The 10,907-nt window shown below is 51.8% G+C and overlaps 1 protein-coding gene across 3 annotated transcripts; it reads left to right on the top strand.

The window, feature by feature from the left end:
• The first annotated feature begins 636 nt into the window (after positions 1–636).
• On the top strand, positions 637–9,604 carry ZNF707 (zinc finger protein 707). Of its 3 annotated transcripts, none has more exons than XM_077166615.1 (8): positions 637–731; positions 4,308–4,482; positions 4,834–4,932; positions 5,417–5,493; positions 5,870–5,996; positions 6,330–6,443; positions 7,926–8,054; positions 8,480–9,604. In XM_077166615.1, exons 4-8 carry the CDS (start codon positions 5,479–5,481, stop codon positions 9,235–9,237), a joined length of 1,143 nt encoding a protein of 380 aa, XP_077022730.1. In that variant the 5' UTR covers positions 637–731; positions 4,308–4,482; positions 4,834–4,932; positions 5,417–5,478; the 3' UTR covers positions 9,238–9,604. The 3 variants fall into 3 exon arrangements, with proteins under 3 accessions (XP_077022730.1, XP_077022728.1, XP_077022729.1); XM_077166613.1 differs by having other exon boundaries at positions 6,330–6,455; XM_077166614.1 differs by having other exon boundaries at positions 4,718–4,932; positions 6,330–6,455.
• The last annotated feature ends 1,303 nt before the right edge of the window (positions 9,605–10,907 follow it).

The following is a 10,907-nucleotide window of genomic DNA, read 5'->3' as shown; positions in this document are numbered from 1 at the left end:
GACTTTAACCTAGGGGTCACCTAGACCTCACTGTCATTTTCTCACATGCATTCTGTGACTAAGCATGTCACCAATCTGCGCATGCTCAATAATCAGAGCACTTCAAATTACACCATCTGGAGCCACTGTGCTCATTATCCTAACTCAACCCTGCCCGTCTTTTCTCTAATAAGGCTATCAGAATTACTTAAGTTCAGGGAGACAGATTTTGAGCCACTAGGCCATCTGCTCTCCTGCTTTGCCTCTAGTAATAAACTCTTTCTCTCGTGGAAACCCTGGTGTCTCAGGAATTGGTCATTGAGCAAGTGGGGCAAAAGCATCCACCGCACGTGCCTCGGAACAGCAAGCGCTGCAGGAGGACGTCAGGGGAACCCAGGGGCTGCCTTGTCCCGCCTCTGGCCCACAGGTGGGGGCACTTGCTGGAGAGCCAGGCCACCCCCCATCCTCACCCCCACCGGCAAGGCCGGTACCCCAGACGTCCGACGGAGGGTCTGGAGTGCGGTGAGCCCGGGCTCTGGGGGTACGGGGTGCCCGGGCTCCCCGGCCAGCGGAATTGGGCAGGCTTCTGCTGTCACTAGCAGGGGGCCGGAGGCCACCATCGAGACTTGGCGGCCTAGAGGGGCAGGAGCCGCTTCCGGCAGCAGGAGCGCGACTTCCGCTCGGGAAGTTTGTGAAAGTCCGAGCGTTTGCGAGCGGCCTCGTAGAGGGTGCGCCGGGAGTCAGGGACGCCGGTAGGTGCGACCCGGGGGACGGGGGGTTGCCTGCCGCCGAGAGCCCCGCTCCGTCCCCCTTCCCCTCCTGCCCTGCCCCTGTCCCGCTCCTCCTTCCCTCCTGCCCGTCCCCTGTCCCGTTCCTCCTTTCCTCCTTCCCGGCTCCTTCCCGGCTCCTGCTCCGCTCCTGCCTCACTCTTGCCCCAGCTCCTGCCCGCTTCTTACCTCCTGCCCTGCTCCTTCCCCGGTTCCTGCCCCGCTGCTCCTTCCCTCCTGTCCGGTGTCCACACCCCTCCTGCCCTAATGTCTGCCCTGTACTCCTACCGGTGCTCGCCTCCTCTGCAGAAGAGCCCTGTGAGCCTACAGGAGTTGAGGGTTGACAGTGAAGGCCGCCGTGCCGTGGTGCTGGAGCTGTTCTCTCCTTTCAGCTCGGCCTCTTCTCCTTGGTCCTTACCGTTTCACGTCTGTTAGGTCCATGTCCCGCTTTTCTTCCAGGCTGAGCTCTCCCAGGTGCACCCGTCCGTGGTCCTGGCCTGAGCCGCCCTTCTGAACCGTTTCCCAGTCTAGGTCTCAGCCTGGTCTTACCTGGTGACCTCCAAACCTACTTGCCCTTTACCTGTTCAGCATCGGAGACTAAAGCTCCTCAGGTCCTAAGCTTATGCCTCCCACAACCTCACGGACCAGCCCTCCCTGCTGAATCTGTCAGGAAGGCGACTGGATAAGTTAGATTCTTACAGGGTGGAAGGCCAGGATCTGGGATTCCCTCCCTTCTCCTTTCTCCTGCCCATGGCCAGCCACCCAAAATGTCTTGTTTAACGCCATAGTTGTCTGAATTCACTTGCCTTTTCTCTGTCCCTACCCTCTCTGCCTGCCCCACCCCCATCGCTCATGTAGACCATCCCCCCCCATTTTGTATACTTCTTCCTGATTTGACCCCCACAGAAGTATTTTGTTAAGTGCAGCTTGTCGCATTATTTTTCTGTATTAAGTAAACCGTTGTTTTACTGCAGTAAAACCCTGGCCCGGCTGCCTTGGGTCCTCTGGGCAGATCTCACACAGTTCTCTCTCCCTCCCTGTCTGCTTCCAGCTGGCTAGGCCCAGCCCAGGGCGTGGCACACAGCAGCTTTATCACTGCCACGTGTACCGTATGTGCTGAGATCACTTTTTCATGTGTTTATCAGCCATCGGATATCTTTTGGTGAAGTGTCTGTTTAAGCTTCTGGCACATTTAAAAATTTTTCTTGTTGATTTATAGGCGTTCCTGTTCTGGGTACGAGTCTTTTATCAGACATGTGCATTTTATCAAACACTTGTCTGTGACTTGCCTTCTCTTTTTCTTTCCTGTCTTTTGATAGGAGAATTTTTAAATTTTTGATAAAATTCAGTTTCTCGATTTTTTTTTTTTTGTCTCGAAGACTCCAAGGCATCTGCTTTTGGAGTCCTATGGAAAAAATCTTTACCTACCCCGCGGTTATGGAGATATTCTAGGTTTTCTTCTAGAATCTTTATAGGTTCTGCCCCTACGTTGAAGTTCTTGACCTGCCCCAAGTTAACTTGAGAGTGTAGTGTGAGGTAGGGAGTGTCAAGGTTAACTTTTCCCCTGTTTTTTCAGCACCATAAACTGAAAGAAATAGAAACTTTTTCTTTACCCTTTATATTACTTTAGATTCCTTAGGATTTTCCTATAAGCACAATCATGTCATTCTTGAATAGTGACAGTTTTACTTCTTTCTAGTCTTTGTGGCCTTATTTCTTATTCTTGCCTTCTTCACTGGCTGAGACCTCCCATAAAATGACAAAGAGAAGCGGTAAGAGCACACATCTTTGCCTTGTTCCCAGTCTTTTGGAGAAAGGGTGCAATTTTTGGCCACAAATATGACCATAGCTGCATAGCTGCATATGCATGTGGACGTTCTTTTCTGTTCGTCGTTTTCCTGAGGCAGGACTGAAACAATATAGTTTTACCATGTAGGCTTCTTTGTTTTGCTACTGTGGTGGTATATATCGATTCGTTTCAAATGTCTGAGGAAGAGTTGGGGAAGTCATTGTGACCAAAGCTTTCGAAAGGAAAAGGTAAAAAAAAAGAAAAGAGAAAAAAAGCTCAAATTTTTTGAGATGCATGTTCACAAAAATATTTAGCAGTTAGATGTAACCACTAGTCAGTCTTAAAAGGAAAACCTGAACAAACAGATGTAGAAACTGTCAAGTTTAGTGGCTTCCCTGCTGATGGACAGGACTGGTGAAGCAGTTGGGAATGAAAGTTGGTGCCACAGCAGCTGCTGCTGCAGGTGCTGCTCTGGAGAGAGGGCGAGCTCTGCTTTGACGCTTCCCAGCCTTGGATGCATTTACTGCAGCTGGTAAAGTGCAGATCAGCTACATTTGTGGTGATAAATTCTACCTGGTCATGGCATGTTAATGATGTTTATAAATTGCTAGATTTGACTTCCTAGTATTTTAAGAATTTCTATATCCATGCTTATGAAGGATATTGGCTGTCATTTTCTTTTCTTGTAACATCTTTATCAAGTTTTGTCAAAGGAAAGCACTTGTCTTTCCTCTCCGCTCTGTAAGGTTTTTAAAGCTTGGCACATTTCTTCCTTCAGTGTCAGTAGAGTTCACCAGTGAATCTCTCTTGCATTTACTGTTTAATTTCTGGGGAGGTTTTTAATTAAGCTTCAATTAATTAACAGATAGCAGCTGTTATTGGCTTTTTCCCCTCTTGGCAGTTTCATAGCATACTGTTTTTCAAGAAATGTGACCACTTCATCTAAGTTGCTGAACTAGTTAATGTCAGGTTGTTCACAGTCTCCCTGTAGGAAGCTTTTGGGGTCTGTAGGATCTGTGGCGAGATTGCCTTTTTCATCCCTGATGCGGGGCCCAGGCAGGGACCATCGCACTACAGCCCATTATATCTTTTCTCAGGTATCTTTGGGACTGTCCTGTCCTGCATCTTGGGGCTCTGAGCTTTGCCCAGGAGAGTTGGGATCTGACAGGAGGGCATCCAGGTCTGGAGGAGGGGGTACTGAATCTGCAAATCTGAGCAGATCAGGCCTTACATGTAGGGGATTTGTAGCTTGTTCACTGAAGTTGTGCAGCGTAGCAGGATTTCCTGACCTGGGAAGGCTGTGAGTTGGGAACTAGCCTAAGAATGTTTCCCACGTTTTTCTAGTTTGCTACCTGCCAGAATGCAATATACCAGAAACAATGGCTTTTAAAAGAGGGGAATTTAATAAGTTGCAAATTAACTGTTTTTTAGCTATGGAAATACTCCAATTAAAGCAAGTCTATAGAAATGTCCAACCTATGGCATCCAGGGAAAGATATCTTGATTAAATAAGACTGATGAAGTTCAGGGTTTCTCTCTCAAGTGGAAAGACACATGGCAAACATGGTCAGAGTTTCTCTCTGGGCTGGAAGGGCATATGGCAAAGATGGCATCTGCTAGCTTCCTCTCCAGCTCCCCGGGAGGTGTTTTCTTTCTTCATCTCCAAAATTTACTGGTCGGTGGACTCTGTTTCATGGTTCTGTGGTATTCTGTCATCCATCTCTGCTCCCTCTGAATCTCCTCCTTTCTCCAAAATGTTTCCTCTTTTATAGGATTCCAGTAAAGTAATGAAGACCCACCTATCCTGTTTAACAGCAACTCTTGATTGAGTCATATCTCCAGGGAGATTCTCTAAATAAAGTTTCAAACATGCAGTACTGAATAGGGATTAGAAGAAACGGCTGCCTTTACAAAAAGGAATTAGGATTAAAACACGGCTTTTCTAGGGTATGTACATCCTTTCAAACCATCACATGCACAATACCATGAAAATGGGCCATCCCTGTCCTGTGTCCTGGGGAGGAGTCGGGCTGCCTTGGTTGGGGACTATCATGGTCAGGTTCATGTGTCACCTTGGCCAAGTGGTGGTGCCTGTTTGTCTGGTTAGGCAAGTGCTGACCTGTCTGTTGCTATGAGGACATTTTGTAGAATTAAATCATTATTACATCTGCTGTATCCACAGCTGATTCCATTTGTAATCAGCCAAGGGGCGTGCCCTCTGCAATGAGTGACGTTTAATCTAATCATTGGAAGCCTTTTAAGGAGGATTCAGAAGAGACAGTCTCTGTTTCTGCTTAGGCCAGCGAGCCTCTCCTGTGGAAGTTCGTCCAGACCCTTCATTGTAGTCAGCTTCACAGCCTGCCGTGTGGATTTTGGATTCTACATTCCCACAGTTAGGTGAGACACATTTATAAATTTTTTATCTATGGATATTTCCTGCTGATTCTGTTTCTCTAGAGAACCCTAACTAATACAGGGAGTTAGCCCTAGACTCTCCAACTTGTATTTACAGCTAAGTTCTTGGCTTTCAGCTGGAAATGGTTGGTCCTGGCCATCATTTGTTGGCAGCCTATGGCCTGCTTTTGGTATTTTGGAGTCTTGTGTGGGTGGTAGCCAACCCCGTTTACCTAACGTGACCCCACCCTCCTTCCACCCCCGAATATCCCATCGATCTGGTAGAAGTTGCTGACTTAGGGAGTAAACCCTGGGTGTGTGTGCATGTTTGTAGTTGGTTTTTCCTGAATGCCCCTTGGTTCCCTGTTAACTGGGGCGCCTTTTTTTATTTTAATGTGTCTTCATACATATATTATGTGGGACTCTTGGGGTCAGCGAGGGGGCTCCCAAGCTGGCTGCTCTCACTCACAACTTCTTTGTCCCTCAGATTTGGCTGCTCTCCTCGGAGGGAGCCCACATACTGGTCACTGTGCAGCTGCTGCTGTTCCCATGGAGGTGTCCCAGGTGAGTTGGGGGGCTGCCTCTGCTCAGTACAGCTCCCCCTCTTCCCTGCAGGCCTGCCCAGGCCCCAGTGCCCACTGTGGGGAGGGGGGATGTAGGGGACTTTAAAGACCCTATGGCCATACCTGCCTGTTTGCTTGTATTTTAGGGAGGAAAAGAAAAAAGAAATGCTTTGTTAGGACACTTATGCACGTTTATTATAGAAAATACATCCACATTCTTAATGTCTTCTCCTGCCTTGGCTCTGGAATTCTTAAGAATTTACTTTTTGGGGACTGTTCCCCTCCTCCCCCTCCCCTCCAGATGCTGTGTCCTGCTCCTCCTTGTGTCTCACCATGTCTGATCCTGATTGTTCATGACATGGCACTGTCTGTTGCAGGAGCTGGTGACCTTTGAGGATGTGGCCGTGTACTTCTCAAGGGAAGAATGGTCATGTCTGGACCCTGGCCAGAGGGCCCTCTACCGGGACGTGATGCTGGACAATTTTGGGAGCCTGGCCACGTTGGGTAAGGCTGTGCTCTTGGCCTCTGGGGGGCCAAGCTTGGGGGGCTGGGAACCAGAAGATCCTGCCCTGGGTTTCCTGGAGGGACCTCCCCAGGGCTTGCCCTGTTGCTGCTGAGGGCATCTCCCTCATGCCTGTCTCGAGGCCACCCTGCCTTCCTTCCTCAGGTCTGTACTCCAGCAGACCCTGTTCTCCCTTTCTGTTATCTTTGCTTAGGGGTGTTTTCTCCAGGGCCAGCCTGGCTCCTCTTGCTTTTGCCAACCCAGGGGCTTCCCCGAATCCCTTGAGCCTCCCTTTGTTCCTGTGCAAAAGAAGTTGTCTATTTTCTCTCCCGCAGGATTTTGTGGCCCCAGACCGGACCTCATCTCTTGCTTGGAACAGTGGGATGAGCCATGGATCGAGGATTGGGAGGGACCTACATTCCAGGAGGTGCAGCAGGGCTGCCTCCCAGGTGAGCCCCCAGGTGAGCGCAGCTGGTCTTGGGCTCGTATGGCTGGTCCTGTTCCCTCCCCACCCCCGGGTCCCGCAGAGAATGTTGGTGTACTTGCTTCCTTTTAAGTCTTTGACTTAACTTAAAAATCATGAGTTTTCGTCAGTGGGGGATGAATGTGCTTTCTATAGTAGGGAGCCTTGAAAGCACATTCCTGCCACCGAGCTCTGATGGGGTCTGCAAGGGCTGGGTGATATGCTTCTTGGTGCCTGTTTCAGTTTGCTGAAGCTGCTGGAATGCAATATACCAGAAATGGGCTGGCTTTTCCAAAGGGGATTCAGTAGGTTACAAGTTTACAGTTCTAAGGCCATTGAAAATGTCCAAATTAATTAAGACATGAACAGGATGATACCTGGACTCTGAAGAATGGCTACTGGCATCTAGGACACCTCTGTCAGCTGGGAAGGCATGTGGCCAGCATTTCCTCATCCTTTGCTCCTGGTTCTGTTGCTTTCAACTTCTGATTCCATTAGTTTTCTCTCTGTCCTGTGGGTCTTCTCTTAGTGTCTCCAGGACATTTTTCTTTCTAAGTGTCTGTGTTTCCTCTCAGCAAACTCTGGATTTCATCTCCTAGCTTCCCTTGGCTCTTTTCAGGTTCTGGCTCTTTCAGTTTCTGTCTTCCTCTTAAAGAACTCCAGTAAATTAATCAAGGCCCAGCTTGAATGGGTAGGGTCATATCTCCGTGGAAATAATTAATCAAAAGATCCCACTCACAATTGGGTGGGCCATATCTCCATGGAAGTAACCTACAGAATTGGGTCAGGATTAAAGGCACGGTTGTCCCTGCAAAGATTGGAGTAGGATTTAAAAGGGCCTGGCTTTTCTGCAGTATCTAACAGATTCAAACCAGTGCAGTGCCTGATGGTGACCACCACCCAGGCTGAGTCTCAGCACAGGCTTGGAGCCCTGAGTGTGGGGCCTGCTCACAGGGTCACTGGGGCGTAGCTTCGGAGTTCCCTTTACCCCATGTACTCCTCTGTAGACCTGGGGGCACCACGAGGATTAAATGAGGTAGCTGTTGTAGTAGGGTGATCATGGCTATCACAGTTGCAGAGGTGCTCGCAGCTCCTCCTGCCCTCCCACTGACCATGAAGTCTCCCCTCCGTGGGCTGTCTCCCAGTCCCCTTCAAGGGCACTGTGGTCACCCCCCTGCTACGTAGATGAGCCTGTGACCTGGAAAGGGGGCAGCCCCGTGGGTCCCCCATGTCACAGCCCCCATGGTCCCACCACTGGGAGGGTGAGCCTTGGAGGGTGTGGAGCACCCCAGCCAGAACCTGAGGCCAGTGGGTGTCCCCAGCTTCTCCCGGGCCGGGGTGACAGCAGCGAGGCCTGTTCCCCACCTACCTGCCCCAGGTGTGCTCATAGCTCCACAGCAGCTTACAGCAGCCTCTCCTTGAAGGAGAGGAAATGGGATGTTTTGTTTTGTTTTGCTTCTGATGTTAGATTCCCTCAGGAGTGGAATGAGGCGGGCGTGTGAACCTGAGCCAGGCTGGGAGGATGCTGCGTTGTGTGACACTGGACGGTGGGGAGGCGCTCAGGCACCTGACTCGGGGGCAGCCCGTGGCTTGGAGGGTGAGTGATCCAGATTCACGTGGCGCTCATGGCTTCCCAGCGGTGGGGAAGTTCTTGTTGAGGACGTGAGCAAGTTTGGAGTGAATTCTCTCAGTTTTAACTAGATCCTGGTTTCTAGACAAAGGTGTGTGTTTATGTAATGACATGCCACGGGCATGTGCTGTCGACTGCAGCCTGAGTCACTGCAGCACTCACGCCCTGTTCCCCAATCTGGCTGAGCCTTGTGGTTCATTCTATGTGGCAGGCTCCCCTGAACGAAGTCTTTACTACTCACTGCCAGTTTCTTGGCACGAACTCCCTAGTTAGACGCAGGGGAGCCAGTGTGACACATCTGGTTGCTTTTCTTCGCGTTTGTAAGCTCGCCCCCGCACACATGCTCTGAAGATAGACCTGGCCGTGCATACGTGTGTCCTTTTCTCCCACAGGGTTCCTGGCGGGGAGTGCCATTTACCAGAAGAGACGCTGCACCCAGCCGACCTGGGCTCGCAGGGAGGGCCACGGACAAGAAAGAGCCAAGGAGGATTCAGAATTTGGGAAGGACCTTGTCCTGAGCTCAGACACTGTGCCCTTTCCTGTGGCCGCCCCCGGGAGGCAGGCAGGCTTCCCGTGGGAGGTGTGCGGGCAGCACCTCGAGCGCCCGGCCCCTCGCGCCGAGAGCCCCCGTGGGAAGAAGCCCTTTGAGTGTCTGGTGTGCGGCCAGGCCTTCCGGTGGGTTTCAAACCTTCTGCGGCACCAGAGGAACCACACCAGCGAGAAGCCCTTCCGCTGCGCGGTGTGCGGCCAGGCCTTCAGTCTCAAGGACCGCCTCGTGCAGCACCAGAAGGTGCACTCCGGGCACAAGGCCTACGGCTGTGGCGACTGCGGCAAAGCCTTCAAGCAGAAGTCGAACCTGCTCAGGCACCGGCTGGTGCACACGGGTGAGAGGCCATTCTTCTGCCCCGACTGCGGCAAGACCTTCAGGACCAAGGAGAACCTCACCCACCACCAGCGCATCCACAGCGGGGAGAAGCCCTACACCTGCCCCGAGTGCGGCAAGGCCTTCCGCTGGGCCAAGGGCTTCAGCATCCACCAGCGGCTGCACCTGACCAAGAGGTCCTACGAGTGTGAGCACTGCGGGAAGGGCTTTCGCCACCTGGGCTTCTTCACGCGGCACCAGAGGACGCACAGCCGAGGCGAGCTGTAGAGACGCCGGGCGGGCAGGGCTGCGGGCAAGGCCTCCCTCCTCGCACCGTTGCCTGGAAGGAAAGCTTGGCAGTCCCACCACTGCAGGGAAGCCACAGTTCCGAGCTGTATGGACCTCCCATTAAAACTGCCACGGGGCAGAAGCGGCTGTGGGCAGCACATGGGGCCAGGTCAGCGGGGCCGGTGGTCCCTGAACACCCCGGTGAGGTGCCACTGCGGCACGGCTGGGTGTGTGCGGGCCCATATCCACTTGGGGTCCTGGCTCAGGGCACAGAGGCACCGTGCGTGTTCACCCCCAGCCCTCCTGTGCCTGCGGCTGCCTCCCCCACCGCCGCCCAGCCCCAGCATCCTCTCAGCCTTACCTGCCTCCTTCCAGCACACAGCCTTTGTCCTTCAGCCTCCGCCTTCCTCATGCGCAGCAGGTGACCAGAATGTTTGCCCAGAAAGGAAAGACCGTCCTGTAACCTCCACCCACAGGGCTTAGAAACGAGCACCTTTTTAATACTACAGGCTTTATCCAAGAAGACAGACTTGTGAGTTAGAAGAGTACAGAAAGGCCTTCTTTGTCAGCAGTTACTTAGAACCAGAGCTGAGGCCAGAGAAGAGTGGGCAGGTTTTCTGTTTGAAGAGAGACCTTGTGTCCCCATGATTCTCAGAGCTCTGGTTGCTCAGTTGCTGAAAGTTGAATTAACTCACAAATAGGATCTTCAGTAAAAGTACTGCGTGTCTTAATTTTGTTTCTTTGTATTTATTGATACAAGGAGGAGGTGAGAGATTTTCACCCAGTGCCATGAGATTAGGCAGTGGCATATCCATACCATACCTGACACCGTGGGTGGTGGTCCTGACTGCCCTCTCACCCCCGGGCACAGCCGGCTCAGGTAGATAGCAGGGAGATACCTGGTGTGTTCAGGAGGATTGTGCCCTCAGGCTGTGCTCAGCTGCAGGGGGTTCTGGACAGGTGTTGGCCCCCAGGTCCAGGTGTGGTCTGGCAGCTCTGGAAGGTCCTCACCAGCCCTGAGTCCTGCACAGGGACACAGGGAGAGGAGCGGCTGCCCCTGTCCCCACGGGAACACCCCCCACAGTGATGCTGGGTGGGGTGGGAAGGGTAAGCACGTCCAGGGAGGAAGTCAGCCTGGATCTCTGAGCAGCAGGAGACAGCCGTGTTTCGCCCAGGGAATTTGATGCGGAAATGACAGCCCTTTTGTCCTGACCTTATGATGTCCAAAAGTCAAGTCTGTTGAGGGAGGTTTGTGAGGTCACAGCTGGGAAGATGAAGGGGTCCAGCACTTGCCCTCCCACTCCTGCAAGCTATAGCTGAGGTTACCCAGACATTCCATGAAGGAACATTCCTTTTGGTTTCTTTTTTTTTTCTTCTTTTAAGAATTCTGGCTAACGAGTACAGATGGAATGATAGAAATGAGCTTATGGGAAATAATGGGGATGGAAGAACAGGTTCAAACACACCAAGAGAAAGCACCAGGCCAAATCCAGATTGGGAGATGCTACCGGACAAATGACCTTTCTCCAGTTAATCAAGCTTGGAGAGGAGGTGGAGGCTGCGAGGACACATGCAGGGTGGGACTGATGCTGCTTGGGACAAACCAGCCATGAAAAGACATTCCGAGACAATCATGGAAATTTGAACTTGGACTGGGTATTACGTGGGAT

Source organism: Tamandua tetradactyla, chromosome 6 (genome assembly GCF_023851605.1).
Source record: "Tamandua tetradactyla isolate mTamTet1 chromosome 6, mTamTet1.pri, whole genome shotgun sequence".
Lineage (NCBI taxonomy): Eukaryota > Metazoa > Chordata > Mammalia > Pilosa > Myrmecophagidae > Tamandua > Tamandua tetradactyla.
Note: the sequence above shows the minus strand (reverse complement) of the source record. Positions and strands in the feature narration are given on the sequence as shown.